This window comes from Podarcis liolepis, assembly GCF_965112155.1.
Source record: "Podarcis liolepis genome assembly, chromosome: 13".
Lineage (NCBI taxonomy): Eukaryota > Metazoa > Chordata > Lepidosauria > Squamata > Lacertidae > Podarcis > Podarcis liolepis.
The window spans coordinates 17182065-17207245 of record NC_139573.1 but is presented as its reverse complement, the minus strand read 5'-3'; the positions used below and the strand labels follow the sequence as shown (position 1 = coordinate 17207245).

Below are 25181 nucleotides of genomic sequence, written 5' to 3'. Positions count from 1 at the left end.
CAAAAAGCAAAAGCCAATTTTCTGCTGTGGGACTACAACTGATAGCATATGTCAGGCACGTCCAACTGCAATCTATTCCCAGTATAAAAAAAACTGGCAGTGATCTACCCATTGTCATTGGAGGGAGGAGGAGCGTGCATGGGGTGGGGGGATTGCCCAGAGTTGTTGAGCTTTTTCTGTGGAGGATTGCCCAGAGTTGTTGAGCCCAGAGTTGTTGAGCTTTTCTGGGGTAGGATTGCCCAGAGTTCTTCAGCATTTATTTGTTAAATTTCAGTAAACTTTATTTAATCCCATGATCGATAAGGGCCCTGTCAAAAAACAGACAATGTGAACACTGCCCAAGCCATTTTCAAGGTGACATGGCACTATTCCTCTATGAACTAGCACAATGCTATGAACTAGTTCACAACCTGGCCCAAAGGTAGGGATAGAGAACCTGTGGCTCTCCAGATCTTGTTGGACCAACTCTCATCAGCCCCAGGCAGCACAGCCAATGATCTGGGAGAGTAGTCCAACAACATTAGAGACACTGCAGGTTCCTAATCCCTGCCCTAGGGCAAAGATTGAGGCATAGTGTATTAACATTGCTACTGGAAAATATTGACTGCAGCACCACTGTTGTCATCATGCCTTTAATACATTGTGAATGCAGAGAGACATTTTAGCACAATCACCTCCTGGGAATACTCATTCCCCTCCATGCCATCTACCCCTCATATTAATTGGTTACATGGCCACTACAAGTCCTGCCTGCAATTCTAGTTTTATACCTTCCAAATTGCATGTGCAACTTTGGAGCACCAAAACACTTTTTTTCTTTTTAAAGTGGGTTTTCAAGACCACAAACCCCCAAAGCTGACCCACAGAATATGATCAGCTAATAATTTATTTGAGTTAAGGCTCTGCTCTGGAACCTCTTCTGAATCTGCTCCCTTCCAAGGGGACACTGCATGAACCAGGTAATGAAGAATGCTGTTCAGGATATACTGAATTCATTTTCCTCACCACCGAGTATTCATAACCAAGCTATACAATTCTGGGATTAGGGTTGGTAAACATGGTTCAAGGCAGGTTTCAGTTCCAATAGCACTCTTTTCAGAGGTCTGTCCTTACAGTGCTCCAAGTTTAGATTTATCTTTCTCCCTCCAAGACAGAACCCCTTGTCACATGTGGGAGTTTCTGGGACAGCCCTGGCACATTTGTTTGAAAAAACCACAAAGCCTGACATCGTGCCCACAATTCTTTCAGTCATCTGGTTCCTCTTTGATGTGCAGAGAAACTGTTGACAGTTCTCTCCTTTCTACCTGGGCCTCATCTGACTCTTCCTTTTTCATCCATGAGAGCGACCCCGTTTCTGCAAATGGTATGTCGTTCTCCCACTGAAGCTTTGACTCTTCTTTTACCTCAGCATCCCACGTCCCCGGAGGGAGCACCACGACCTCATCAGCTTCTTCCTCCATGTCATTCTCTGTATTGTTCTCCTCTTCTTGGGGTTGGACAAAAGGCTCTTTATAAACCCTGATGTCCATTGGCTCACTGCATGTGCCAGAAAGCAAGGCTTCCTTGGTGTGAGTCCTCAGGTGCTTGGCAAGAGCAGCCCGTTGGCTGTAGTTTTTGTTGCACTGGAGACAGGCATAAGGCTTCTCGTGAGTGTGAATCCTCTGGTGCTGGACCAGCGTGGAGCTCTGCTTGAACCCTTTGCCACATTCATCACAGCGAAAGGGGCGTTCCCCTGTATGGGTGAGGTGGTGTCGCTTGAGAGCTGACATACCACTAAAGCTTTTCCCACACTTTTGGCAGCTGTACGGGGACTCACCAGTGTGAGTCCGGAGATGCTGAGTGAGCGCTGAACTCTGACTAAAGCCTTTCCCACACTCCTGGCATTTGTATGGCCTCTCGCCTGTGTGAAGTCTCCGATGAGTTGTGAGCACCGATTTCTGGCTAAAACTGCGCCCACAATCTGGACACGGGTAGGGTGTCTCTCCGGTGTGTATCCGCCGGTGCTGTGTCAAGGCAGAGCTGGCAATGAAGCTTTTTGGACAATCGGGGCACTGGTAGGGCTTTTCTCCTGTGTGTGACCTCTGATGCTGGAGAAGGGAATAGCGCTTGGTGAAAGATTTACCACAGGCTACACATAGGTTGGGTGGGCCCTCTTCAGAGTGAGTGCGGACATGTTCGTTGTAGAGAGCCCGTCGCATGAACCGCTCGCCACACTCCCCGCAGGCAAAAGGACGCTCACCAGTGTGAATGCGACGGTGTTCAGCTAACGTGGTGCTCCGGCAGAAGTTCTTCCCGCAATCATCGCAGTGGTGAAGGTTCCCACTACCTAAACGTCCTGCAGAGGCAATTTCATTTTTTCCACCACTACCATCACCCTGGTGTGAAAGAAGATGCTCTACGAGCAAGGAGATTTCTCCAAAACGCTTCCAGCACTCAGTACATTTGTATGGCTTCTCACCTGTATGGGTGTTCAGGTGCCAGACCAGGTGAGCTTTGGTGCTGTAGGTGGTCCCGCAGTATTCACATCGAAATGGTCTTATGCCATCATGAACTCGTTGATGGCGGGTCAAGTTGCTCTTCAGCCGGAAGTTCTTGCCACACTCCTGGCATCTGTAAGGTTTCTCTCCTGTGTGGATACTCTGGTGACTGGCCAATGCGGACTGGACAGAGAAGCAACGGCCACAATCTGAGCACTCGTATGGCTTCTCCCCTGTGTGGGTCCGCTGGTGGGCAAACAGTTCACAGGTCTTGACAAAGCTCTTTCCACAAACACCGCAGATTACCCTGCCTACTCGCCGATGCTTTGCTACTGGGGTTGCTAAACTTCTCTGAGATTTTATTCCTAATACTACATCTTCCCTTTTGCTTGCAGGTTTTTCAGCTGTATCCATCTTTCTGTTTCCTAGTAGAAAGAAGAAATTCACATTGATTCATCTACCATCAATCCCCAACGACCATCAATCCTCACATTCTGCTTCCACAAGTCTTTTTACCACCATAGCTCCATCTATGCTGCATCATTTGCTGCCATTTAGTCTTTAGATATATTTTTTACCAAGTCCTCATCTTCTTCCTTCCTCTCTGTTCTTTCTGCATTGGCCTTGGGTCCTGAATGTGGGCACTACTGCAGCTTAGGCCAGTGCATATGTGAAGAGCCTTTCTCAACCACAGTGAATTTATTTTCCCACCTCACTGTGGTTTCCAACCTAGAAAGTGTAGGATGAGCTAGATGAGCCTCTCCATGACAGCTATTATGAAAGTTGCTGTAGGCCAGTAAGACAAGACTCCTGAACTGGCCCACTTCTGAATAAATATGGCCCTTCCACAGGGTCTCATTCTCAGCACAATATCCTTGAGTTGTATTTATGGACTAACTCAGGCATAGGCAAACTCTGGCCCTCCAGATTTTTGGGGCTACAATTTCCATCATCCCTAGCTGACAGGACCAGTGGTCAGGGATGATGGGAATTGTAGTCCCAAACATCGGGAGGGCCAGAGTTTGCCTATGCCTGGACAAACTCATCATTCCCACGTCTTTTTATCCTGCTACCACCTCCTGCCCAGATTATTCCATCTGCCCAGATTATTCCATCTTCCACTCCAGGAAGGGATCACAACCCTTAAGCAATCCTTGATACTCCTTCACTGCTGGCAGCTGTGCTTAGGATGTGGTTTGGGACATAAAAGTACAGAAGACCCTCCTCTTGAGCCTTTCTGTTGCTGGAAGCAGCACAGGTTTCTAGTTCCCTGTTTCTGACTCTAGTGTTAAAACTAGCATCTTGAACTTGAGGATGCTCCTTTTAATAATAGTTACTGTGCAGTGTCTTAACTGTTGAGATGGTGATTATTAATAATAATTAATACAGTGCTTCTTTAACTTTTTCTCAGGGCCATACTTTTAAAACAAAAATTTGCTCATGCCAATTTTTTTATTGCTTAGAAATACATTGGAAAACAAAAGGAAACAACTCCTATCAGTGCTTGATTTATAGCATAGAACACGACGACTTTATAATATGATCATGGGGCATCCAAAACTTTTTTTAAAATGCAGCTACATAAGAACATGAATCATTCTCAAAATACAATTATAAATGAGCCTCTTACATATGTACCTTAAATATGTATACACACTCAGTGAGAAGCGTGAGCTCACTTTTGCCAGGTAATTTCATTTCTCTTAGGTCTAGTCTGAAATAAATGAACTCTCATCTCATCAACACAAAGAAGCCTTTCCCTTTTCTGAACTTTCATATTTGCCAGAGTTGAAAATCCCTGTTCACAACAATATGCCATGGAGAAGTTCAGAAGAATAGCCAATGCTCTTGAAGAGAGGCATGGATAATGTTTCTGGTTGTATTCCCCCCTCAAAATATTTTGATACTAATACTATACTATACTAAACTGAAATGTTTAAATATTTCTTTGATTGTCCTTGAATCTTGTTGCCACACTTCCATCCTCTGATACCACACCAGTGTGGAGTGCTACATCCTGTGAGAACCAACAAATTAATAATATATTTTTTAAAGGGAGACAGTCAAGACCTGAGCCTACTGTATTGACAGTGATCTTACCATATCAGTTACCTACTTCTGATGTTTTAACCACTGTGTGCTACCCCTCCCACCAGACCTTACTTTCTCCATTTTACTAAGTGATCTTGGAGCTGTTCTGTAGTTCCTTGAAGCTAGAAGGCTATTCCTTGCCTCAGAGCCTGTTTTGTTACGTTCCTTCCCTCAATCCATCTCAGGAGTTAACAAGAGGTTTTCGGGTAGAAATGCCCTGTTCAAAGGAAAGAAAAATTAAGAGTAAGAGTTTATTGGGACTCAAGATGACTTATTCTTAACAACTATTTCCTCATGGATAAACCAAAAGCAGTTCTCAGGGTATTTTTAGGTTCCACGTCATTAGCTCGTAATTACTGTAACATTTTCAAGCTTGCTTCCAGAATTGTGAAAGCTAGAAATTACTTTATCCTCCTTCCTTTGCAAAAAAATAAATAAATGAAGACCAGCTGAAAACATCATTTTCCCAACAAAACCCTGCAAAAGCATTATGTTGGCTACTAATCCCCCCACTCAATTACTATAGGCCATGCCACCCAATCAGAAGACAGTCGTGCTCAGGCTAAAGAACACAGGCATCAGATCCCTGGAGAATGTACTTAACAGAAGAAAAGAACCCTTACCTGGAGAAAAGGAGTCTATTGATTCTCTTCTCAGTGTCTCTGTAGCTACATTCCTAAACTGTAAAGGTGTGCTTTTCCGTGGCTGAAAGGGGCAGGTCCTAGCAGACTCTAAAACAACAAATAAAGACCTTGTGGCTGGGAGACATGTCTAACCTGAAAGATTCTCATGACCCTCCCCGGTCTTCTGCCACAACACGAGAAAACAACTCTACTACTAGTCCAGTATTTCCCATTTAGCTCATACTACTAGCCTACATTTCATATCCTACACTTCCAGCAACTAAGACGGATAGCTTACCTGGGTCAGGCTATGGCAAAGGCAAGTTATCCCAGCAGCCTTCTTCCTTCACTACATACAGCAAAGCAATATCCCTTTGCGAGGCCACATTTCTCCCAGGAGAAGCGGCAATCACCATCATCATCTAGGACAGTGTTTCCCAACCACTGTTCCGCGGCACACTAGTGTGCCGCGAGATGTTGCCTGGTGTGCCGCGGGAAAAATTAAAAAATCACTAGATGACCCCTGGGGTTCCCTCCCTCCCTCCCGCTCTGCGCCTCCCTCCTCCTCCTCCTCCGGGGAGGCCCTTCCTGGCTCTCGGCCAAGGCTTGGCGGCTGCCACTCACTCGCTCGCCCACCCGTCCCTCCATCCCTGCACCCGGCCTCTCCCCCTCCGTCCCCGGCGCGGGGGCTGCCGGGATCCGTAGTCCCCTCGCCCTTGGGCTCCGCGCCCGCGCGGGGTGCGCGAACTACGTTTCCCAGCGTGGCCTGGCGGGCCAGGCATTTTGTTTGAAGCGCTCTTCTCCCGGCCATGGAATGAGCGCAGCGGCGGTGGCCGGGCGGGCAGGGGCTCTTCCGTGCAGACCCCGCGCAGCCTGCCTGCGCCCCCACGGAGATCGGGCGGCAGGATGGAGCCCGGGGATCCCCGCGGAGGCGGAGCGGCGGAGGCTGCCCCCCAGGTAGGGCTGAGTCAGGGGGGTTTTATTTTTGCAATGCTGCATCCGCGCCGGAGGGAACGCATCGGACCGCGGGGAGACCCCTTGGCGGGCGTGCAAGGCAATGCATGCGTGCAGGCGTTGCATGGAGTGCAGTGCAATGCAATGGCAACGCGGCGCCCTGCATGCATGCATGCAACTTCCACCGGCGCTCCGGACTTGGCAGGTGAGGGGGGTCCTCAGTGGGTGGCAGAGATAGCCGGGAGGGCGAAGGGGAGCCGGGAGGGAGCAGCGCTGCTCCCCGAGCCGAGCCCGGGGGGAAACTTCGGCGTCGTTGCGCCGGGTGTTGGAAGCGGAGGCTGGCGGGGGCCCCTCACCTGCAAAACCTGGTTGCCTCTCATATATTTCGTGCATTGCATTCATCGCCCGCTTTCTCCTCCAAGGAGCTCCCGGGGGCGCGCGTGGTTCTCCCCGTGTTATCCTCGCAACAACAGCCCTGCGAGGTGGGTCAGGCGAGTGGCCCAAGGGAGCACCCAGGGATTGTCCTGGCCAGGTGGGGTGATTTGAACCCTGCTCTCTGCCCGGTCTTCGTCCTCATTTAGCCCCCACATGTGCATGACTGTGCATGACTGAGGTTTTCCCCCCTCGTCTTGGCTATGGTGTGAGTCTGTGCTGTTAATTAATGGGGTTCTGCCTTCAGAGAAGATGAGCCAGCCCTCAAGGAGGTGATTATGTAATTTGCTAGCAATTCATGTCCCTCCCGGCGTGACGCTGCGCGCTGACGTCACGGGGCTGTAATGGTGGTGTGCCTCGAGATTTTTTTCATGAAACAAGTGTGCCTTTGCCCAAAAAAGGTTGGGAAACACTGATCTAGGAAACTACCCAACCTGCAGTTATCCAGCTTTCAGACTTCTAACGTTTTATTTCTAGCAGACAACATTTCATATCCAATAACCCCAATCTCCCAGTATCCCAGCTTTGCTAATGCCCCAAGACTCACAGGCTTGAAAAGTAAAAATGTTACAAATAATAAATAGAATAACCCCAGCTCTGGACTTCCCATCACTCACCAGGCTATGCATGTTGACAGCTCTTGCACTTTGTGATCCTAGCTAAGCTTTGTTGTCGGCTTGGGGCAAACAGGGAGGGGGGATGCTGCACAGGAAGGTACACTTAGCACCACCTTCCCCCTTACTGCTACTTCCATGTCTCGTCTAGCATATAAAAATCTCGCTGGTATTAACCCCTAAGATTGCCCAACTTTCTATCTTTACAATGTATGTACAATACATTGATCAGCTAATAAAATATATTATACTAAATACATTATATATTTTGTTTTTATGTGAGAATTCAGCGATTTTTCTTTCATTTAAGCAATGAAAAACCTAATCCTGATTCTGCTAAATTTGCTTCTAAATTTTCTGTATCTCACTCTCCATTCCAAGTGTAGGAAAATATACCAAAATGGGGAAAGTTTCTTCTGGCATTTCTCTCTTTTTCAGCCTCCTTCTAAGGTGGTGGAAAAAAACGTTGACTTCTTAAATTTGGTCCATCAAGCTGTTATTGAAGCCAAAGGATGAATGGTCAGTTTTTAAACGTTACTATCCTTAACATAGTTTATAACCCTGCAATAATTATCAGTGCAATCCAATATTTGTGGACACAGAAGTAAGCCTCTGATAATTGAATATGGGATTTTAGCCCCAAGCCTTTACATTTCAATTTTTTAATTTAGATTTTTATCATTTCCTTCCTCCAAGCAGCTCTTTCCCTCCATTTAACATCACAAAAACCTTGTGAGGGAGGTTAGGCCATGAAACAGTGACACACCAAAAAACACCCAGTGACCTTTTATGATCAACAAGGATTTGAACTTGGTAGAGGTTGGACCCTGAACATAGATTCTGGGATGCTTTTGTGTTTTTGTCCAAACTAAACTGCAGTTTGTGGTGGTGTTTTTAATTAATTGAACTGCATGCTTTAACACACAATGTTTCCCAGCAGCCACCGAAACCAGAAAGGCCTCCTCCCAAGAATTGCCAAGATTTTCCATTCTAAAGGATTAAATTCACAGAAATAGGCTAGGCACCTTTGTTGGCATTGTTGTAATAAAGCTAGAAGTGAGGAAAGGCACAATTAGGATGAGAGAGCTTATTTGTACGTGGCATTGCATTTGAAGAGTTGGAAAAGGCTGCTCAAAACACAGTTGCCAGGGTACCCCTTGTGTTGCAGGGTTTATATTTCATTTGTGTTGAAAAAAATATCACTGATTCATGGTCTGTTTCTGAGTCCAGTTAAAAGCATTGGTACTTACCTTTAAAGCCCTACATGGCTCAGTAGGCAAGATACCTGTTAAGACTATCTTCACCTGGATCAGTCCGCAAATAGACTGAGGCTGTCATCTGACCTTCTCTACTGGGTTTACCCCTAGTCCAACATAAAGTATGTCATGGCTAGGGAGAGTGCCTGTTTGGTGGTGGCACAGTCATTGAAACCCCTTCATCTGGAAAGCTTACCTAGCACCTATGTTGTTTATCAGTTCAGCACCAGGCAAATAAATACTTTTTTCTTGTCCCGAACAAACAACAATCCAAGTATTTTAAGCCATGGTGAAATTTCTTACCCATTCTTCCTCTCTTGATTATTTTTTATGTGTTATCAATGACTGGTTTTTTAGATCTGGCTGAAATACTTTTTCCAAGCCATCCCAAGAACATTATTTACTGAAGACTACAGGTTAGAAATGTAACCAACCCCCCCCCCAGCAAATAAATAAATAAGTTGTGTTCCTAAGTCACTCCATCACAATGCCTTTGTCTGCCATGTGTGTCAGCAATAATCTTAGGGGGGAAATAAAAGAAGTATGTTTTTCCACTCTTCACATTACAGGACTGAAAGACTCTTAGGGTGCTGACATTTCCTTTAAAGCATGAAAACCAATTGGTTTCTAGCCCTCATGGCAGTAAAGAGAAATTTGGAAGACGTGGGATCAGTGCCTGGTGGGATCAGAAACTAGATTTGGGCTTGATTAAAACTTTCACTGGTCATAGGCTAGGACTTCAGTACTAATAGATGCTTACATGTAGCTTGTGGGTTTGGGAAAAGCAGAATAAATAATTTTACACAGCTCTATGCGTTTTTGAAAAGGACATAGTTCAGTGGTTGAGCGCATGCTTGGCATGCAGAAGATCCCAGATTCAATCGAACATCTTCAGGAAGGGCTGGCAGGCATCAATCAAACTATGGAAAGCCGCTACCAATATCATCAATACTGAGCAAGATATGAGACAATTTCCTACATTGCTTAGGCTCTAACCCTACACCCACTTGGGAGAAAACACCATTGAAATGAATGGGGTTTGCTTCTAAGATTGATAAAAGATTACACTTTCATTTGATGTGATTTATTTCTGGTTACTTTAGTGTGCGTTTTTTAGGAGGGAAAGTTTTTACTTTTAGTACAGAACATATATAGCCCAGACCCAAAGTCCCTAGACCATGGAAGATGGTAATATGATATTACTCACTGTTAAGAGATTGATTAAGGCAGTGGTGTGTATGTTTTCCTGGGATACTGCCCTCTCCTACAAAAGCTGAATATTAGCCTGAATATTGTCAATACACTATTAATGGCCAAGCAGAAATTTCATATGCACAAATGAAGTTCACTGTGAACACTTGCTTTGTCAGTCTGAGGCTGCTTGAAGTACGTGGCTTGCCTTGCTCTGTAGGCTTCTATGTTTCAAGAGACAGGTGTGGAAAAAGTGTCCTCCTAACCTTTCCTAATCAGGAGTGACCAGGTCTATTTAGGGACCAAATTTTGGTTTAGATGTTCTACAAATGCTAGTAAGAGTCTATGAAGTCCAAGGATCTAAAACATATATATGACATATATGTTTTTCCACATACACACCCTCTGCCTTAGGAAAACAAAAAACAGAAGACCATCTTCTATGCATCCATTCCCACAATGGATACATCCTCATTCCTTCAAGTGTCTCTTTTCCTGCCAGAAGGGGGAGCTAGTGACACAAATCCAAAGCTTTTGTGTCTACTGTATTGCTACTTGCACCAGTGTTAATGATTTCCTTTCTTCAATCAGAGCCTTGACTGCTGACCTGATATTATTTTCCTTAACTTTATTACATAGGGATGAGAAAATCTATTCAAGCTCTTGGTGCATCCTGGAATTGATTCTTTTGAATAGTAGCATTTTAAAAGAGAAGACAACAGGTGATTTTCTATTTTCTTTTTTGCAAGGCCGAGGCGAGGAGAGAACAAAAGTACTGGGTGAGAAAGCTAGAGGGAATACAGAAGATGGAGGGTAAGTCTAATGAGCTCACATCCTGCTTGTGGGCTTCCCATAGGCAAGTGCGAACAAGATGCTGGACTTGATAAGTCACAGGCCTGTTCCAGCAAGCCTTGTATGTTCTTAGTATCTTCCTAATGCTATCCTGTGGCACTATAGCAGGAATGGGTAACTTTTGACCCCCAAGTTGTTAAGACTCCAGTTCCCACCAGCCCCAATCAACACAGCTGGTGGTCAGGGATGATGGGAGCTGTTGTCCAGTGTCATCTGGAGGGCCAAAGGTTACCCATCCCTGCACTAGAAACCCATTCTGTCCTAGAAATCAAGATTGCCACCACAAACAAACACGCGTGCATATGCACATACTCTGCAATATTATTTACTCCTTTCCTTCACAGCAAAAGCAGGAACAGATCTTTGGAGGTGAACATAGTATTCTATGGAAGCCGATCCAATCTTAGTTCAATACAAGCATTTCCCCAAACCCATTAAAAAAATGGAGATCAGAATACACTTCTCCATTCTGGTCCATTATTGATTTAGTCACAGATAAATCTCTCTCCTGTGCTCAGGCTTTGCTTTCTGACCCAGCCAGAGATCCTGGAGGGCTACGGAAGATTTGCTGCTCAGCTACACCACTGTCCGGCTACGTCCAACAGCTGGTGCCACACTCAGTACAAGTATAGGGTCCCTCACCCAGCACGGAGTCTTCTTGAAGGCCGGACTCCAGGCGGAAACCTTTACCACACTGGCTGCAGATGAGAAGCCGGCTGCCCTCTTCCCCATCGGTATCATTGTTGCCATTGGAGATGCTGCTATTGGCACACAGGGCATTGTGACTGGACCCGTGAGGGCTGCCACCGTCAGTGCTGCTGGCGTTTTCATAGAGGAGGCTGACGTGATGGGCACTAATGCTGGCGTCATTGCCAGCTGTATCGACGCTGCCAAGGATGTCATATGCCAGGCTAGCACCGCGGGCATTGGCATGAGTGCGGCGGTGGCGAATGATGTGGGAGCTAAGCCGAAAGCTCTTCCCGCACTCGCTGCAAACATACGGTTTCTCTCCTGTGTGCACCCGCCAGTGGTCCACTAGGTTGGAGTGGTGAGTGAACCTTTTGCCACACTCAGCACAGCCGTAAGGCTTCTCACCTGTGTGGGTGCGCCGGTGGTTGGCCAGAGTGGAGCTCCCAGAAAAGCGTTTGCCACATTCCTGGCACTGGTATGGCTTCTCCCCTGTGTGGGTCCTCTGGTGGCGAGTAAGGCAGGAACTCCCGGTAAAGCGTTTGCCACACACATTGCACTGATAAGGTGTGACTCCTGTGTGGCTGCGGCGGTGCAGGTTGTAGTTGGAGCTCTGGGAGAAGGCCTTGCCACACAGCTCACACCGATAGGGCCGCTCTCCTGTGTGAAAACGGCGGTGCTGGAGGAGGTTTGAACTGGCCGTGAAGGCCTTTCCACAGTCTCCGCAGACGTAGGGACGCTCCCCAGTGTGTGTCCGCTGGTGCTTGGTGAGGGCTGAGCTCTGGTTGAAGCTGCGGCCACAGTCATTGCAGCGGTAAGGCTTCTCACCCGTGTGGATGATCTGGTGCTTGGCCAAGTTTGAGCGACGGCTAAAACTCTTGCCACAAACACTACAGGTATTGGGGTGTGAGGAGGAGGAGGGCACCTACAGGAATGGAAGAAATGATTAGGACAGCTTAGCCTGCTGTAAAAAAAGGGCACTCTGGGAACAGATATTAGGGGTGCTAGCCTGGAAACTGCCACATAAACAAGTCATTATTTTTTAAAGAAGGAGTCCATCTTTGTACTGTATCATAGTTTTAGAAATCATCTTTTGATAAGAGCCGGAACTAATGTGTACTAAGAGTTGGTCAAAACCAGAGGTCAAAGTTAATATATGCTTGGCAAGCCTCTCTTTTGGCTTAACAGGCTGCCGATGATATAACCTGACCTACTTGTAAAGGGAGTATATATTGTGTGCAAGTGAACTGGGGATGGACAGGAGATTAGACAAGGCTAAAGAGGGTCCCTTGGGAAAGATTGAAGGAGAAGGGGACAACAGAGGATGAGATGGTTGGACAGTGTTCTCGAAGCTACCAGCATGAGTTTGACCAAACTGCCGGAGGAAGTGGAAGACAGGAGTGCCTGGCGTGCTCTGGTCCATGGGGTCATGAAGAGTCAGACACGACTAAGGCTGGTTCTCTGGCCATATTGTTAAGGCTTCATCTTGATGCCAAGCCTTTTTTGTGAATCTTGGATTCAGCATGTAGACTTTTTTTTTTTTACTATTCCTTCATTGCACTCTTGAGTTTCAGTGACTTACAAGGTCCTAACATTAGTAAGATGTTGTCCTGTACAATGCCAGAAGAATTGCCAAATACCACTTCTTTCATCATCGCCCCCCCTGCCATACAGCTGCCAAGACTCACCAAAAAAAGGCTAACATCAGGATGCAGCCTTGGCAGTCTGGCCCCATCAGTGCAGTATCGTACCACTTTAAACAGGCATGGCTTCTGCCAAAGAATCCTGAAAAGTGTTAAGGGTGTCCAGAGTTGTTAGGAGACCCATATTCCCATCATACAGCTACAATTCCTATATTTCTTTGGGAAGAGGGAATGGCTCTGAGATTTATAGCTTTGTGAGGGAACAGGGTCTCCTAGGAACTCTCAGCACTCATAGCAAACTCCAGTTCCCAGGATTCTTTGAGGGAAACCATGACTGTTTAAAGTGGTACAATACTGCTTTAAATGTATAGTGCAGATCAGGCCTCTGACAGGAGAAACCCAACATTCCCAAAGATCATGGAAACAGTACAATAGAACCACCTCACCACCCACCTCCATCTACAGGTCTCTCTTCCAAGCTCTCCTGACATTCCCTCGGCTATGCTACCCCCAGTACTCACCAAAATCCCATCTATGGGGACGGTGACTTTTTGCATCTCGAATTCTTGAGCCTTCTGCTCCTCCACCTCAGCCTTCATCTCTTCCTCAGGTGGCAAGTCCTGCAAGGCAGTAGAACCAAGATGGAGCAAGTTTGACCAAGACAATGATGTCACTAGCCGTTGCAAACGTGATGCCCTCCACATGTTTTTGACTACAATTCCAAACCAGCTGTGCTGGCTAGGGCTGATGGGAGCTGTAGTCTAAAACATCTGAAGGGCCAGTTTTTCAAAGGCTGAGTTAAGCAATCCTTTCCCCCTCTGAAAGTTGGTCCTTCTTTCCCCTCACCCAAATAAAACACCTCACCTTCCCATCTTCATCTCAACTCACTGGTTTCCCACCTGTGGAAACCCTCCTCACCTCCACTTCAAATTCCAGATTCTCTTCCTCATCTTTTTCCTTCTTCACTCTTCTTCTAATTATCAGTTCTTTCTCACTGCCATCCTCCATTATTATCCTATTCTGGGAGAATGAACACTCTGGCTAGAAAAGGCAAAAACAGCAAGAAGTGAGCATTTTTACATGTATCTTATCCCTCTAGAGTTGAATAGTTCTCAAATGCTGAGACAGGCCAAGATGGCCTTAAGCCCACCTGAACCAGAGGTTACCAGCCTTTTGGAGGCAGTGAGCACATTTGGAATACTGCAGAAGTACCATTGGTGCCCGTCATAAAATGGCTGTTATGGGGTTGTGCAGAAGAGGATGAACAAATGCAAAGAGGTACTGAGTAGGAAGATCAAACAGTCTCATACACTGGATTTTAAGGGGATATTTACTGAGACCTTTTGTGGGCGCCATAGGAGGTACTGTGGGTACACTGGCAGCTGCTGCACTGGTGACCCCTGCACTAAACCAAGTACATCTCATCAACCATATAGTGTGACCTATATGATCCTGGACAGCCCTACGGTGTTTTACTGTCCCAGGAGGTCACCAAGGGTCATCACAGACGGCTAACAAATCAAATGTTGTGCATGCCTAAGGCTAAGGAGGTAAAAAATGGTTGCCAGGGGAGACACCACTTTGTCAATTTCTCCTCACAGGATGCGTTCTCTGCAGCCAACTCAAAAAGCCATTTTTAAAGTATCAAAATCACCACCGGTGCTGACTTTTGCCAAAGGAAAGCAACTTATAGAAGAATACTGAAAATGATAACCATATATGTAGCACTCAGCATGCAGAACGTGTGGGTTTTCTTGCTTATAGGTAGGCCGCTGAGCTTCCTGTGTGGCAGTTTTCTCATACTATCTACTGTACTAGCAAAAAGCAACAATGTGAGTACGTAGCCCATTCCATAGTGTGCCACAACTGCTCTTTGTTCCTTCCCATCTCTCCAATTCTTAGTTTCTTAATAAGAGGGAAGAACAAAATACCGTATTTTTCGCTCTATAACACGCACCAGACCATAACACGCACGTAGTTTTTAGAGGAGGAAAACAAGAAGAAAAAAATTCTAAACAAAATAGTGGATATATGATTTTTGCGGTTCATGCTGTGGCCACAGACATGTGATCTGACAGTGAGTTTGGAGTAGCCCAATGCAAAAATCCTGAGGATCCATGTGGATCCATGCTTTGTAACCACAGAGGAGGGAAGGAAGGGGAACCATGGATCCTCTGCTCACGACTGCAGCAGATCCCCCCCGCCACCCGCAGGCATTTGCTCCATAACACGCACAGACATTTCCCCTTACTTTCTAGGAAGAAAAAAGTGAGTGTTATGGTGCAAAAAATACGGTAATTCAGATTTTGCCTTTAAAAGTTGAAGAACAATACTCTTGCAGGCAAGATCTTGTTTTTATCTCTAATAAAGAATATGGTTGCCAACTAACCAGCAAATGGATTCTCTTATACATTTAGCAGTGGCCCATTCTTCAGAAATTAGCAGACAACACTTTCCATGGGATATAGATATAGATAAAAATCACTGTGTTGAAAAGTTGGAGCAAAGAGTGCTTGTATCTGGCAAAACTGTTTAGCATCCATTTCTTTCATGTTCCAAGACTTGGATACCCAAATGGTTTCCACCTACCAGGTGTAGAGATGACTCACATTCACGCCTCTAAAATTCCCCTCTCCAAGTTGTGGACAAAATATAACCAGGCCAATCACTTCAGTGTACATGCTGGTGTGTCATGTTCCAGAGTACATAAGAAAATCTTATCCAGTGTGCTATGACAACTCCTGATTGATGGATTCTCTTCTCTCTGGCAACCCCATTATCTTGTATAGTAGCAAAGATGGCGCTGAACTGAAATTTGTCACCTATCCGTCATGTTTATCATCATCCTTGGGACAACTATGCAGTTTGTAAGTAAGTTATGCAACCTCCTTTTAAGACTGTTTTCTGCAAGTTATTTATGCCACATTAACACCATACATTTAAAGTGGTACCATGCCACTTTAAATAGCCATGGTTTCCCCCAAAGAATCCTGGGAGCTGTCGTTTGTTAATGGTGCTGACAGTTAGAAAAACACTATTCCCTACAGAGCTACAATGCTTGGAGTGCTTTATCAATCTGTAAATCTGTATTCAGTTCTAATATCAACTGAAGGACGGTGGCGGCAGCAATCTTTAAATAAGGAGATGAATGACATATTTTCTCCATAAAAATCCAAATCAAGCTGCTTTTTAAAAAGGCTGGTTGGAAGGCTGGCAATGCTAATGAAGAATATAATACGTTAGAAAGGGGTCCGGAGGTAAAAAGGGGCATTTTATACAGTGTATCCTTTTCTGCTATACAGTGGTACCTTGGGTTATAAACACCTCGAGTTACAAACACTTCGGGTTACAGACTCCGCTAACCTGCAAGTCGTATCTCGGGTTAAGAACTTTATCTCAGGATGAGAACAGAAATCGTGCGCTGGCGGCACACCGGCAGTAGGAGGCCCCATTAGCTAAAGTGGTACCTCAGGTTAAGAACAGTTTCAGGTTAAGAACAGACCTCCGGAACGAATTAAGTTGATAACCAGAGGTACCTCTGCATAGATGTAGCCCTGAGATCTAGTCATTGGTTTGCTTTCATTACTCACCATGTTGTCACCCACTGGGATCTCAAGCATCTTCACCACAATTGGAGGCTCTTCCTCCTCCTCTGTTGCCACCTTTTCTGTTTTGCATGAAGTGGCAAGCCGTGTCCATTTCCTTGGAGAAGGTGGCAGAGGCTGAAAGAAGAGGTAAAGTAGCTGGGAGCAGATTTTACATTATTTTTATTCATTAGATTTCTATTCCATATTTTTTCCAAGGAACTCAAGACAGTATAAGCTGTTCTAGCCCTCACCCACATTATCCTCACAACTCTGAGACAGGCTAGCTTGAGAGAGAATGTGTGTGAGAGAATGAAATATGACTGGTCCAAGGTCACGGTTCAGCATCAAGCTTGAATATCTGATCCTGCTCTCCCCACCCCTTAATCCAACACTATAACCCTACACTATATTGTTTTTCTATGAAGTCAGGCACAATAATACACCAGCCAACCCTGTGTAATCTGGACAGGGCAGAACACAAGTAGCCAGCATAGCATAGCGGTCAGAATGCTACACTAGATCAGGGAAGCCTGGGCTCCAATTCTCACATGGCCATGAAACTTGCTGGGTGCTCTTAGGCTGTCACTACCCCTTGGCCTAACAGACCTTACAGGGATGTTGTGAGGATAAAATGGGGAGGGGGCAAAGGGAATGTGTTCATCACCCTGAGCTCCTTGAAGGATGGGATAGAAAGGCAATCAATAAACACTCCTTGCAAACCAAGAAGTCCTGCTCCATTCCTACTGGATCTCAGAATCCTGGTTTTTCCAGCCTATTCCCTCAAATCTGTGTGGGGCTCAGTCTTTTATGGGGCCTTTTCCTAGAATTATTTAGTAGGAAGCAAATTACACCCAGGACAGACACACAAACCTCTAGTCCTGATTTTTCCTTCCTTCCACCTCACCACCCTCCTTCCAAACAAAAAAACCTCATAGGTCTGTCCCTGGAGATCTTGTATAGCCACACCTTGCTCTCCTGTGCTCTTTCCCTTTCCTTCTTTACTCTAGTCAGCAGCCCTTTCCGCCATATCTCTGAGGATCCCCGAGATGTTCCCGCATTCTTCATCAATGGCCTGTCTGCATCCAATTTCTGAAGGTACAGAATGGGAAAACAAATACATACACAAACAAACAAATCCATTAGGTGACCAAATTAGCTCCTTACATATTTTAGGCACCAGATCTTCCCATGGTGCTGTTCACCCAGCATGAGATTGCTTTAGTCATATCAGTCTGAGCAGAAACGGACATGATGGTTTGGTCTGTTTTCCACAAAGGAGTCTTTCTTTTAAACCCAGAGGCATCTGGGGAACCATTCAGTGTCAAAGCGCCTCCGTTACTTACCACACCCCCATCTTTGACCTCGGTTGGTGTGCCAGATATAGGAATCCCCTCTGACTTCTCTTCTTTCATGTCCTCCTTGTCCTCATCCATCATTAATTTAAGTGCGGAAGTGAGTGGCTTTTGAGGGGGAAACAAAGGTAAGTGACCAAGGCTCTCCACCCTAGGCATAGTTATTAGAAAATTAAGTCCTCTTTAAACAACTCTTATTTGTAGACCATCAAACCCCCTACAAGTCAGTGCAGCTTTTTTTGACTCACAACTACCCTGTGAGGCCAGCCACCTAGCTTAGATTCAATAGATATTTAGATCTATTTTCCTATTGTCCCCAGCCCCCAGTGAACAAGGATGAGTCCACTTGGTTTGAATATAGTATGGGAAGATGGATGAGGCCATGGTATGACTCAAGTCTGCCTGGAAATCCTGTCACTAATCCCTGATGCAAAGTGCTGTCTTCATAGAGAACGACTAGCTTATTTATGCACCCTTCACATGCTCAGAAGCACACAGCACTACTAATGTGTAGGTATCACAACTGCAGAGGGATCCCTGTGCAGGCCATGGCCTCAAATAAGACCCACCCTTCCCCGCAACCCCAAGGAGTCTCGAGCTCTTAAAACTTACCTCTTTTGTCTCTCAGTCTTGGCGTGTGTCTGCTCGCTAATATCACTAGCTCCGTAAGTTTAGCCCAATTGCGTCTTAGAAATCCAAGGGGAGGGGGTTGTGTTGTGATGCACACCTCTCTCTATTCCAAGCAACAGCTGCTTCTGGAAACCCACGTGGTAGACACCCTTTTTTCTCCGCCACGTCCCTATGGAGAGTTAGGGTAGCTGGCAGCAGGATAAGGGACTGGGTAAGGAAGGGGAGACGGATTCCCCACCCGGGGCCAGTACCAAGTCCGGGAAGGAAGTTGATCCAAGGAGTGACTGCTTCCTGCGACCCAGGCTGGCTCCCCACCCCACTCACCCGGGCCTCTCTGGAGCAGGGGAGGAATGGTGGGGCTGCCGAGGGTGATGATGAAGATAATGATGATGCGGAGGAGGGCGCAGAGGTGGCTAGCAGAGCCGATCAACGGGATCCGTAGGCTCCTCGCCCTTTGGCAAGCGCCTCGAGATGGGCGGCGGAATCGGCTCCGGCTGCGCTTTTGCGCCTCTTCCCTCCCCGAGAAGAGACCCTGCTGAGTGGGGAGGGGGAGCTCCGAGGGCCGGGGGGGGGACGGGGAGAATGTTAGACGTCGGGAGGAGGGTGGCGGAGGGGCGGTGCGCCTCGCAGATTCGCCAACGTTGCCTTCCCTCGTTGTCGCTCATTGGTGGAGAGGTCTGCAAGACAGGGAGAGTGGCAACTGCAGCAGCGGCGCCTGTTCCTGCCAGACGCGAGTAGGGGGTGGACCCAGGAGTCCTCCTCAATCCCTCCCTCCCACCCTTCTCCAGCCCCGCAAGCGACGAGTATTCGGGTTTTGAAATAGGGGCGGGGGCGAGGAGGAAGAGAGAGAAGCTCGGAGCCTCTGATCCGGAGCTTCTACTAGAGGCCACCCCGGAGGAACGTGTTTCCTCGTGGCAAGCGAGCTCTTGCAGAAACCGCGCCGTGGAATAGGGACGGGGGAGGCGGGGAGAGAATGCTGCTTCCGAGAATGTGCAGAGCAACGATCGCCTCTCGTCCGTTCGAATCCGGAAGGTGCACCGTTAACACGGGAGTAGTGCATGGGAACATGCCTGGGAGCAAAGGTCGGCCCAAGACATTTCGCTGCCTGAGGGCAAGGACAGCGGGAGACTCCACTGCCCGGAGGGAGATCAGCAGGGTAGTCACAAAGGGGCTTGGGGGGCAAGGTGTATGACACACAGCCCTCTTCAACAACAGAAATTGTGTGTATTCCCCCTAATAATAATAATAATAATAATAATAATAATAGGCTGAAGTAAGAGGTAAAATAGCATCTGCTGGATTTCTGCCTGTTGTGCTGCTGTTAAAATGGCACAAAAGCCTGTCGTCAGAAAAGGGCTTGGTGGCAACTACCGTGTGTGATAGAAGCTGGAACTCTTAGCAGGAGAGGATACAGGAATGGCTGGACCCATAGAAGATTCTCCCCACCCTCCTGCCCATTTTATCCTTCACCAGCCTTATGAGTTGTTGGAATAGGCTGAGTGACTCAGGGTAACCCAGTCAGCTTCATATGAGGGTGGGGATCTGAACCTATCCCCACCTAGACCAGGGTGGGGAACTTCCATGAGTCTGAGGACTGATGGCATTACTTCATGGGCAACCTTGTAGGGGCGACATATCAATGATGGGCAGGGCCAGAGGCAAAAAGTAGGCACAGCAAGAAGTAAAAGTGGGGAGAGCAACAGATGTGACCCTCATATTTGTAGTGTTAGGAGTTTGGTTGGAGAGGGGGTGGTCTGAATGCTTGGACCTCCTCCTAATGCCTGGACCCAGCATGGAATAGCCAGGCCAGCCTGGTGATGGCCCGCTAAAAATTGTGGGCCTGCCTCCCTCAACTGTCTGTTCCTTAGAAATACAAAAGGCCAGAGTTGAGAGTTGAGGGATATGAGCTAGAAGCTGCAGGCAAAAACTACAGGCTGCAAGGGCAGAGAGAGCGAGAGGCAGGCCTGATTTATGCTGGAATCCAAGGCTGTGGGCTGTGGGAGAAGCAGGACCTCCTTGGGGCTTTAATGCTGTGCACCCCTCCATCATAGGCTCAGGTCGTATATATGTGTAAATAAACCATATGTCATAAAGAAACCACAGTCCCCACTGTGCCTCATTCCCAAAGGAAACGCCTGGAACCCCTTTAATTTCACACTGCCCAGAGATTGGGGTGGCATGCACATCCTCAAAGGCACTTTTATTTTCAGGACCATGGGATAAGCAGATTTAGCTTTCGTTAAAAAAAATAAGGGAAAAAAAATAGCAAGACATATATAGTGAAAGAGGGTACAAATATAACAGAACAAATTCACTGATGGGAAAATAAAATAAAATGCTGCAGTGATTGTGTGTTTGGCCAGGAAATGGTATAATGCAAGACAAGTTTTGTCCAAACTAACCAAGCAAATGTTTCTACTACTCTAATCTAAAAACAACCACCATGAAGTGATGAAACCCAAGCTACTTTCTTGCAGTTTTCTGTAGATTGCATGAAATATGATCAGGCTGTACACTCTCAGTATCTTTTAGAACAGAGTTAAGTACCAGCAGTCATTAGTAATGATCACTATATGGGAAAGAAAAAGATCACCTGCTGGTACTATTTCCTTTTCCGTATTCTTTCTTTTATTTAAATTATAATGGTTTTCTAACAAGCAGCTCTCCTGTGCCCACTTACCTGGTGTAACTTACTTCTGAATGGAAGAAGTAAGTTCCACCGAGGTGGATTTTGGTAATCTTTGTATTATGGCCACCCCCAAAATTTGGTACCCCCAAATGATTCTTCTCAGTTATGGATATTCTCAATTTTTCTCCCCCTTGGCTTGGCACCCTGTGTGGGACCCACCTGTACCACCCTAAATGTGGCACTCATTTCACTGAACATAGTGGAATTTACATTTGGGGTGCACAGAACAATTAAGAATATTATAATTTGTAACAAAATTAATTTATTTCTTCTCAGTGTCAATAATAAGGTTTTTCATAGATAGATGTGTTTTCCTCATGATTTCTGCAGCAAATCACCTCATATAAAAATAAGCCCCTATACCACTTGAGTGCTGCAATCATACCCATGTCTACTCATAAGTAAGTCCCATTTAATTCAGTGGGGCTTACCCCCAAGTAAGTGGGCATAAACTTGCAGCCTTGGACTTTCCATTTGGATTCTAACAGTAGCTTCAAATTTGCCTTGGGACATCTGCACCCGCTTGGACTTGCGCTTCAGGCCCTTTCCCCAGCCAAGTGGATTCTAGCGAGTCCCACACCCCAGTAACAAGTTCCACTGCCACTCAGGAAGTGTCAGGAGATTTCTTAGCCTGATGGATTGTCTCGTGCTGGTTACGGTTAGAGTTCTGACTGAAGCCCTTTCCGCACAGCCGACACTTGTAGGGCCTCTCTCCCGTGTGGATTCGCTGGTGCTCAATGAGGACTGAGCTGCGCGTAAAACTCTTGCCACATTTCACACACGTGTAGGGCTTTTCTCCTGTGTGGGTAATGTGGTGCCGGATGAAATCCGTGCTACGTGCAAAGCATTTCCCGCACTCAGGGCACCTGTAGGGCTTCTCCATCCTATGGCTTTTCTGATACTTCATCACCATCTTTGAGCTCCATGAGGAACTTCCCCCTGGAGACTGAGATCCGAGTCCGAGCTCAGCTCTTGCACCTTCATCAATTCTTTTCAGGCTTTTAGGCCCATGCCTCTGATACTCTGTCCTTTGCCAAGTTGATCCCCAGTGTACTGGGTCGCTCCTTTTCTCCTTCCCATGAGTCCTCTCATGCTGCTTACAGTTGGAGCTCTGGCTAAATCCTTGCCCGCAGTGGCTGCATTTGTATGGCTTCTCACCTGTATGGATTCTCTGGTGCTCCAGGAGGATTGAACTCCGACTGAAGCTCTTCCCACAGTCCAGGCACAGATAAGGCCTTTCTCCCGTGTGGGTCCTCTGGTGCCTCAAGAGGTCTGTGCTCCTGCGGTAATTTTTCCCGCAGTCGGGGCATTTGTAGGATTTTGTTTTGCCACACAAGGCCCGCAGAGGGTCCTTCAAGTCTCCTTTACAAAAAGTCGACCGGTCTTTCGCAGAGCCTCCTTTCTGCAGCACCTTATTTCCACTCCCGCTGGAGCTACTTGAGGAAATGGGACGTGGCTGTGCACCATCTTCCTGTGGGTTTTCCACTTTGTTCTTGCTCTCTGCAGGGAGAGACAGAATCCAGGCAGAATTTGCTCCATCTGCTGCAGACAGAAAAGAGGCTTGATCACCAAATTAAGCACTTGGTTTTGAAACAGAACCTAATCCACACACATTCAGTGGCTGGATGGGGGGGGGGCAGGTGTCAAGCCGGGCACAATTATGCACCCACTCTCCACCATGGTTCTACTTGTGTACAGACTCTTCTCTGACTCTTAGGTAGTGTGAGAGGCAGAATAAGGCAGGAATGGAGAAGCTTTTGGCCTGCCAGATGCTACTGGACCACAACATCCACTATCCTTGACCACTGGCCATGTTGGCTGGGCTGATTGGAGTCCAATAACATCTGGTGGGCCACAGGTTTCCCCATCCCTGGGTTAAGCGCTGCAAGATGAGGAATCCCTCTGAAAAACATATTGGGAAGAAAAAATTTTGCACAGGAAGACGGTGTGATATCTGCCACAAGAACCAAGAAGCCCCTGGGTTAATAAATATGTAGGCTTCATCCATATGAAGAGAGAAACAGCGTTAAGGGTTTTTGTGGGGTTTGCAGTACGTAGTCTCCTAACCATGCCTACCCAGAATTAAGGCCTATGGAATTCAGTGATGCTTACTTTCGGGTAAATGGGGTTAGGCTTGCAGTGTTACTCAGGAAACCTACTGCTGCATTTTCATCTATCTCTTGCACGCACACAAACAAACACGGGTCCATCTCCCACTTTCTAACACATAGGCAGACATTTCAAGATCCAGACTTTAGACCTGGCTAAAAATGCTATTCTAGGGCAGATCCCTGGGCCAGGTTTAGCGCCGGTTTCCGAACAAACCCTCCGTCCATACCCCCCACATGCTCACCTGGTGTTAGCACCAGGGCACTTCCAGCAGGGACGGGCAGGAGGAGGTACACGGAGCCGTCAGCAGGGCCTCCGAGCCACCGAGGGGGGCTGCGGGCAGGAACAGCCGAGGGAGCCCCTGCCGCCATAGCAGGGGCAGCAAGCGGGCCGAGGGTTGCGCAGGGCGCGCGAGGGGCAGCCTGGACAAGCGCCGCGCTTGCCGCGCACTTTCCCACTCAGCCGACGCAGTGCAAGGCGCGGTGAGGAAGAGGGCTGGCTCTGCGCGGCATCCTGGGAGGCGTAGTTTCCCCAAGCGGGTGACATTTAAAAGAAAAGGTCTGGGTAGAAATAAAACCCATTGATCCTGAGGGCAGAGGACGGGCGAATCCTACAGATGAAGGAGGGTGGAGGCAGCTATCATTTAGAACCGGTAAAGCGGTATAGCCAACGCGGTGCGCGCCAGATGCTGATAGACTCCAACTCCCATCAGCTTCAGCCATCATAGTCAATGGCAAGGGATGATGGGAATTGCAGTCCAACAACGTCTGGGAAGGGGTCACATGGGGAAAATGAATGGTACCTTCATTCGGGCAAGGCTTCGACCAAGAAAAGGGCAAGTGTAGGGCAGAGATTTGCTAAGGGATATCATTATTCTTATTTAGTTATGAAATTTGTATACCGCCCTTCATCCTTTAATCTCAGGGTGGTTCAAAACATAAAAATGGAAGATGAAGCACAAAATGTTTTACAAAAACGACAAGACCACAAACTAATAACTCCCCCCCCAACACATTTAAAAGGGTATAGGATATTAATCAGTGCAAGGCCTGGTTGCCTTCGCCTGGCACCTAAAGGTGTATATAATGAAGGTGCAATTCGAACCACCTTGGGGAGGGCACTCCACAAACACAGAGCCACTGTAGAAAGGGCCCATTCTCATATTACTACCTTCTTCTGGAGGAGGCACACACAGAAGGGCCTTGGAGGATGATTGCAGGGTGCTGCTGGGTGGTTCATATGGGGAGAGCCAGTCCTTGAGGTATTGTGGTCAGGAGCCATTTAAGGCTTTATAGGTCAAAACCAGTACTTTGAATGGGGCCTGGAAACTGCTTCTGTTGGAAGCAGTTTCTGCCTGTGCCGAAACCTGGCTGAAACCCAGGTTGAAATGGATCTAGAAAATCAGTTTCCTCCCCCCGAGTTTTCAAACCCAAGCTAAGCTGGCAATCCCTACCATGTCTACTCAGAAATAGGTCTAGGTGAATTCCATGTGGTAAATGGGGGTAAGGAGTGCACCTTTACTCATCACTACTACTTTCAGAGAGAGAGATGAGGGGGAATATGCATAGATCCTGGTGGGTCTGATTCCTTGGCTAAGATCATTCTGTCTTGGAGGCCTCCTTTGACGCAGAAGCCTGCTTCTGAGCAGACATGCCTAGGAGTGTGGAGGGCATGAACTGGCAAGATAATGGCTAATTAAACAATATATAGCCCTTTAAACTGTGTGTGTTGGAGGCAGTATTATTTTGTTTGTTACTATGTTATGTATTTTTGTGTTTTTATGTTGTAAACCACCATGTGATCCTCGGATGAAGGGTGGTATAGAAATTTAATAAATAATAAATAATAATAATAACATATTAAACTAGTCTTTATGTGTGTGTGCTGTTTTGCACTGCCTTACAACGAACTTACTCCTGCATTGCAGGGGGTTGGACTGGATGACCCTTGGGGGTCCCTTCCAGCTCTATAATTCTACAATTCTAACTTAATAC

General features: G+C 46.8%; 4 protein-coding genes across 11 annotated transcripts in view; 1 reads left to right on the top strand and 3 right to left on the bottom strand.

Moving 5' to 3' along the window:
• The window catches only part of LOC310691570 (uncharacterized protein), a 35756-nt gene extending 15300 nt beyond the window's left edge, over nt 1-20456 (bottom strand). Inside the window, exons 1-7 of the mRNA XM_083471430.1 lie at nt 18372-20456; nt 17751-17867; nt 17374-17496; nt 16411-16542; nt 13739-13861; nt 13342-13440; nt 11087-12102 (exon numbers count right to left, since the gene is read on the bottom strand). Of these exons, the coding sequence (XP_083327556.1) occupies nt 11087-12102; nt 13342-13440; nt 13739-13861; nt 16411-16542; nt 17374-17496; nt 17751-17843 (1586 nt within the window). The 5' untranslated portion in view covers nt 17844-17867; nt 18372-20456. The remainder of the gene's footprint in view (nt 1-11086; nt 12103-13341; nt 13441-13738; nt 13862-16410; nt 16543-17373; nt 17497-17750; nt 17868-18371) is intronic.
• The window catches only part of PRR14 (proline rich 14), a 47079-nt gene that overhangs the window by 7887 nt on the left and 14011 nt on the right, over nt 1-25181 (top strand). The window contains exons 1-2 of one of the 3 annotated variants that reach the window (XM_083469161.1): nt 10377-10451; nt 15610-15687. The gene's annotated coding sequence lies outside the window, so the exon portion shown is untranslated. Of the gene's footprint in view, nt 1-10376; nt 10452-15609; nt 15692-17414; nt 17503-25181 lie in introns of those variants that run through there. The other 2 variants (XM_083469160.1, XM_083469163.1) reach the window with 2 other exon arrangements.
• LOC310690377 (uncharacterized protein) lies at nt 617-7327 on the bottom strand. Of its 5 annotated transcripts, none has more exons than XM_083469168.1 (4): nt 7195-7327; nt 5192-5299; nt 4578-4785; nt 617-2902 (listed from the first exon to the last, which is right to left on the bottom strand). In XM_083469168.1, the coding sequence occupies exon 4, from the start codon at nt 2889-2891 to the stop codon at nt 1245-1247; it is 1647 nt and encodes a 548-aa protein (XP_083325294.1). In that variant the 5' UTR covers nt 2892-2902; nt 4578-4785; nt 5192-5299; nt 7195-7327; the 3' UTR covers nt 617-1244. The 5 variants fall into 5 exon arrangements, with proteins under 5 accessions (XP_083325294.1, XP_083325296.1, XP_083325295.1 ...); XM_083469170.1 differs by having other exon boundaries at nt 4594-4785; XM_083469169.1 differs by having other exon boundaries at nt 4655-4785.
• LOC310690396 (uncharacterized protein) lies at nt 21321-24870 on the bottom strand. 2 transcript variants are annotated; one of them, XM_083469224.1, is made up of 2 exons: nt 23432-24870; nt 21321-22620 (listed from the first exon to the last, which is right to left on the bottom strand). In XM_083469224.1, the coding sequence occupies exons 1-2, from the start codon at nt 23556-23558 to the stop codon at nt 21683-21685; spliced, it is 1065 nt and encodes a 354-aa protein (XP_083325350.1). In that variant the 5' UTR covers nt 23559-24870; the 3' UTR covers nt 21321-21682. The 2 variants fall into 2 exon arrangements, with proteins under 2 accessions (XP_083325350.1, XP_083325351.1); XM_083469225.1 differs by having other exon boundaries at nt 21321-22617.

What these genes read in the sequence shown, in the direction of transcription:
- LOC310690396 (XM_083469224.1), bottom strand. Translation starts at nt 23,558, where the DNA reads ATGGCGGCAGGGGCTCCCTCGGCTGTTCCTGCCCGCAGCCCCCCTCGG. An exon ending in TGCCCTGGTGCTAACACCAG is followed by an intron (nt 22,621 to 23,431) that starts GTGAGCATGTGG and finishes TTCTGTCTGCAG; the next exon opens with CAGATGGAGCAAATTCTGCC.
- LOC310690377 (XM_083469168.1), bottom strand. Translation starts at nt 2,891, where the DNA reads ATGGATACAGCTGAAAAACCTGCAAGCAAAAGGGAAGATGTAGTATTA.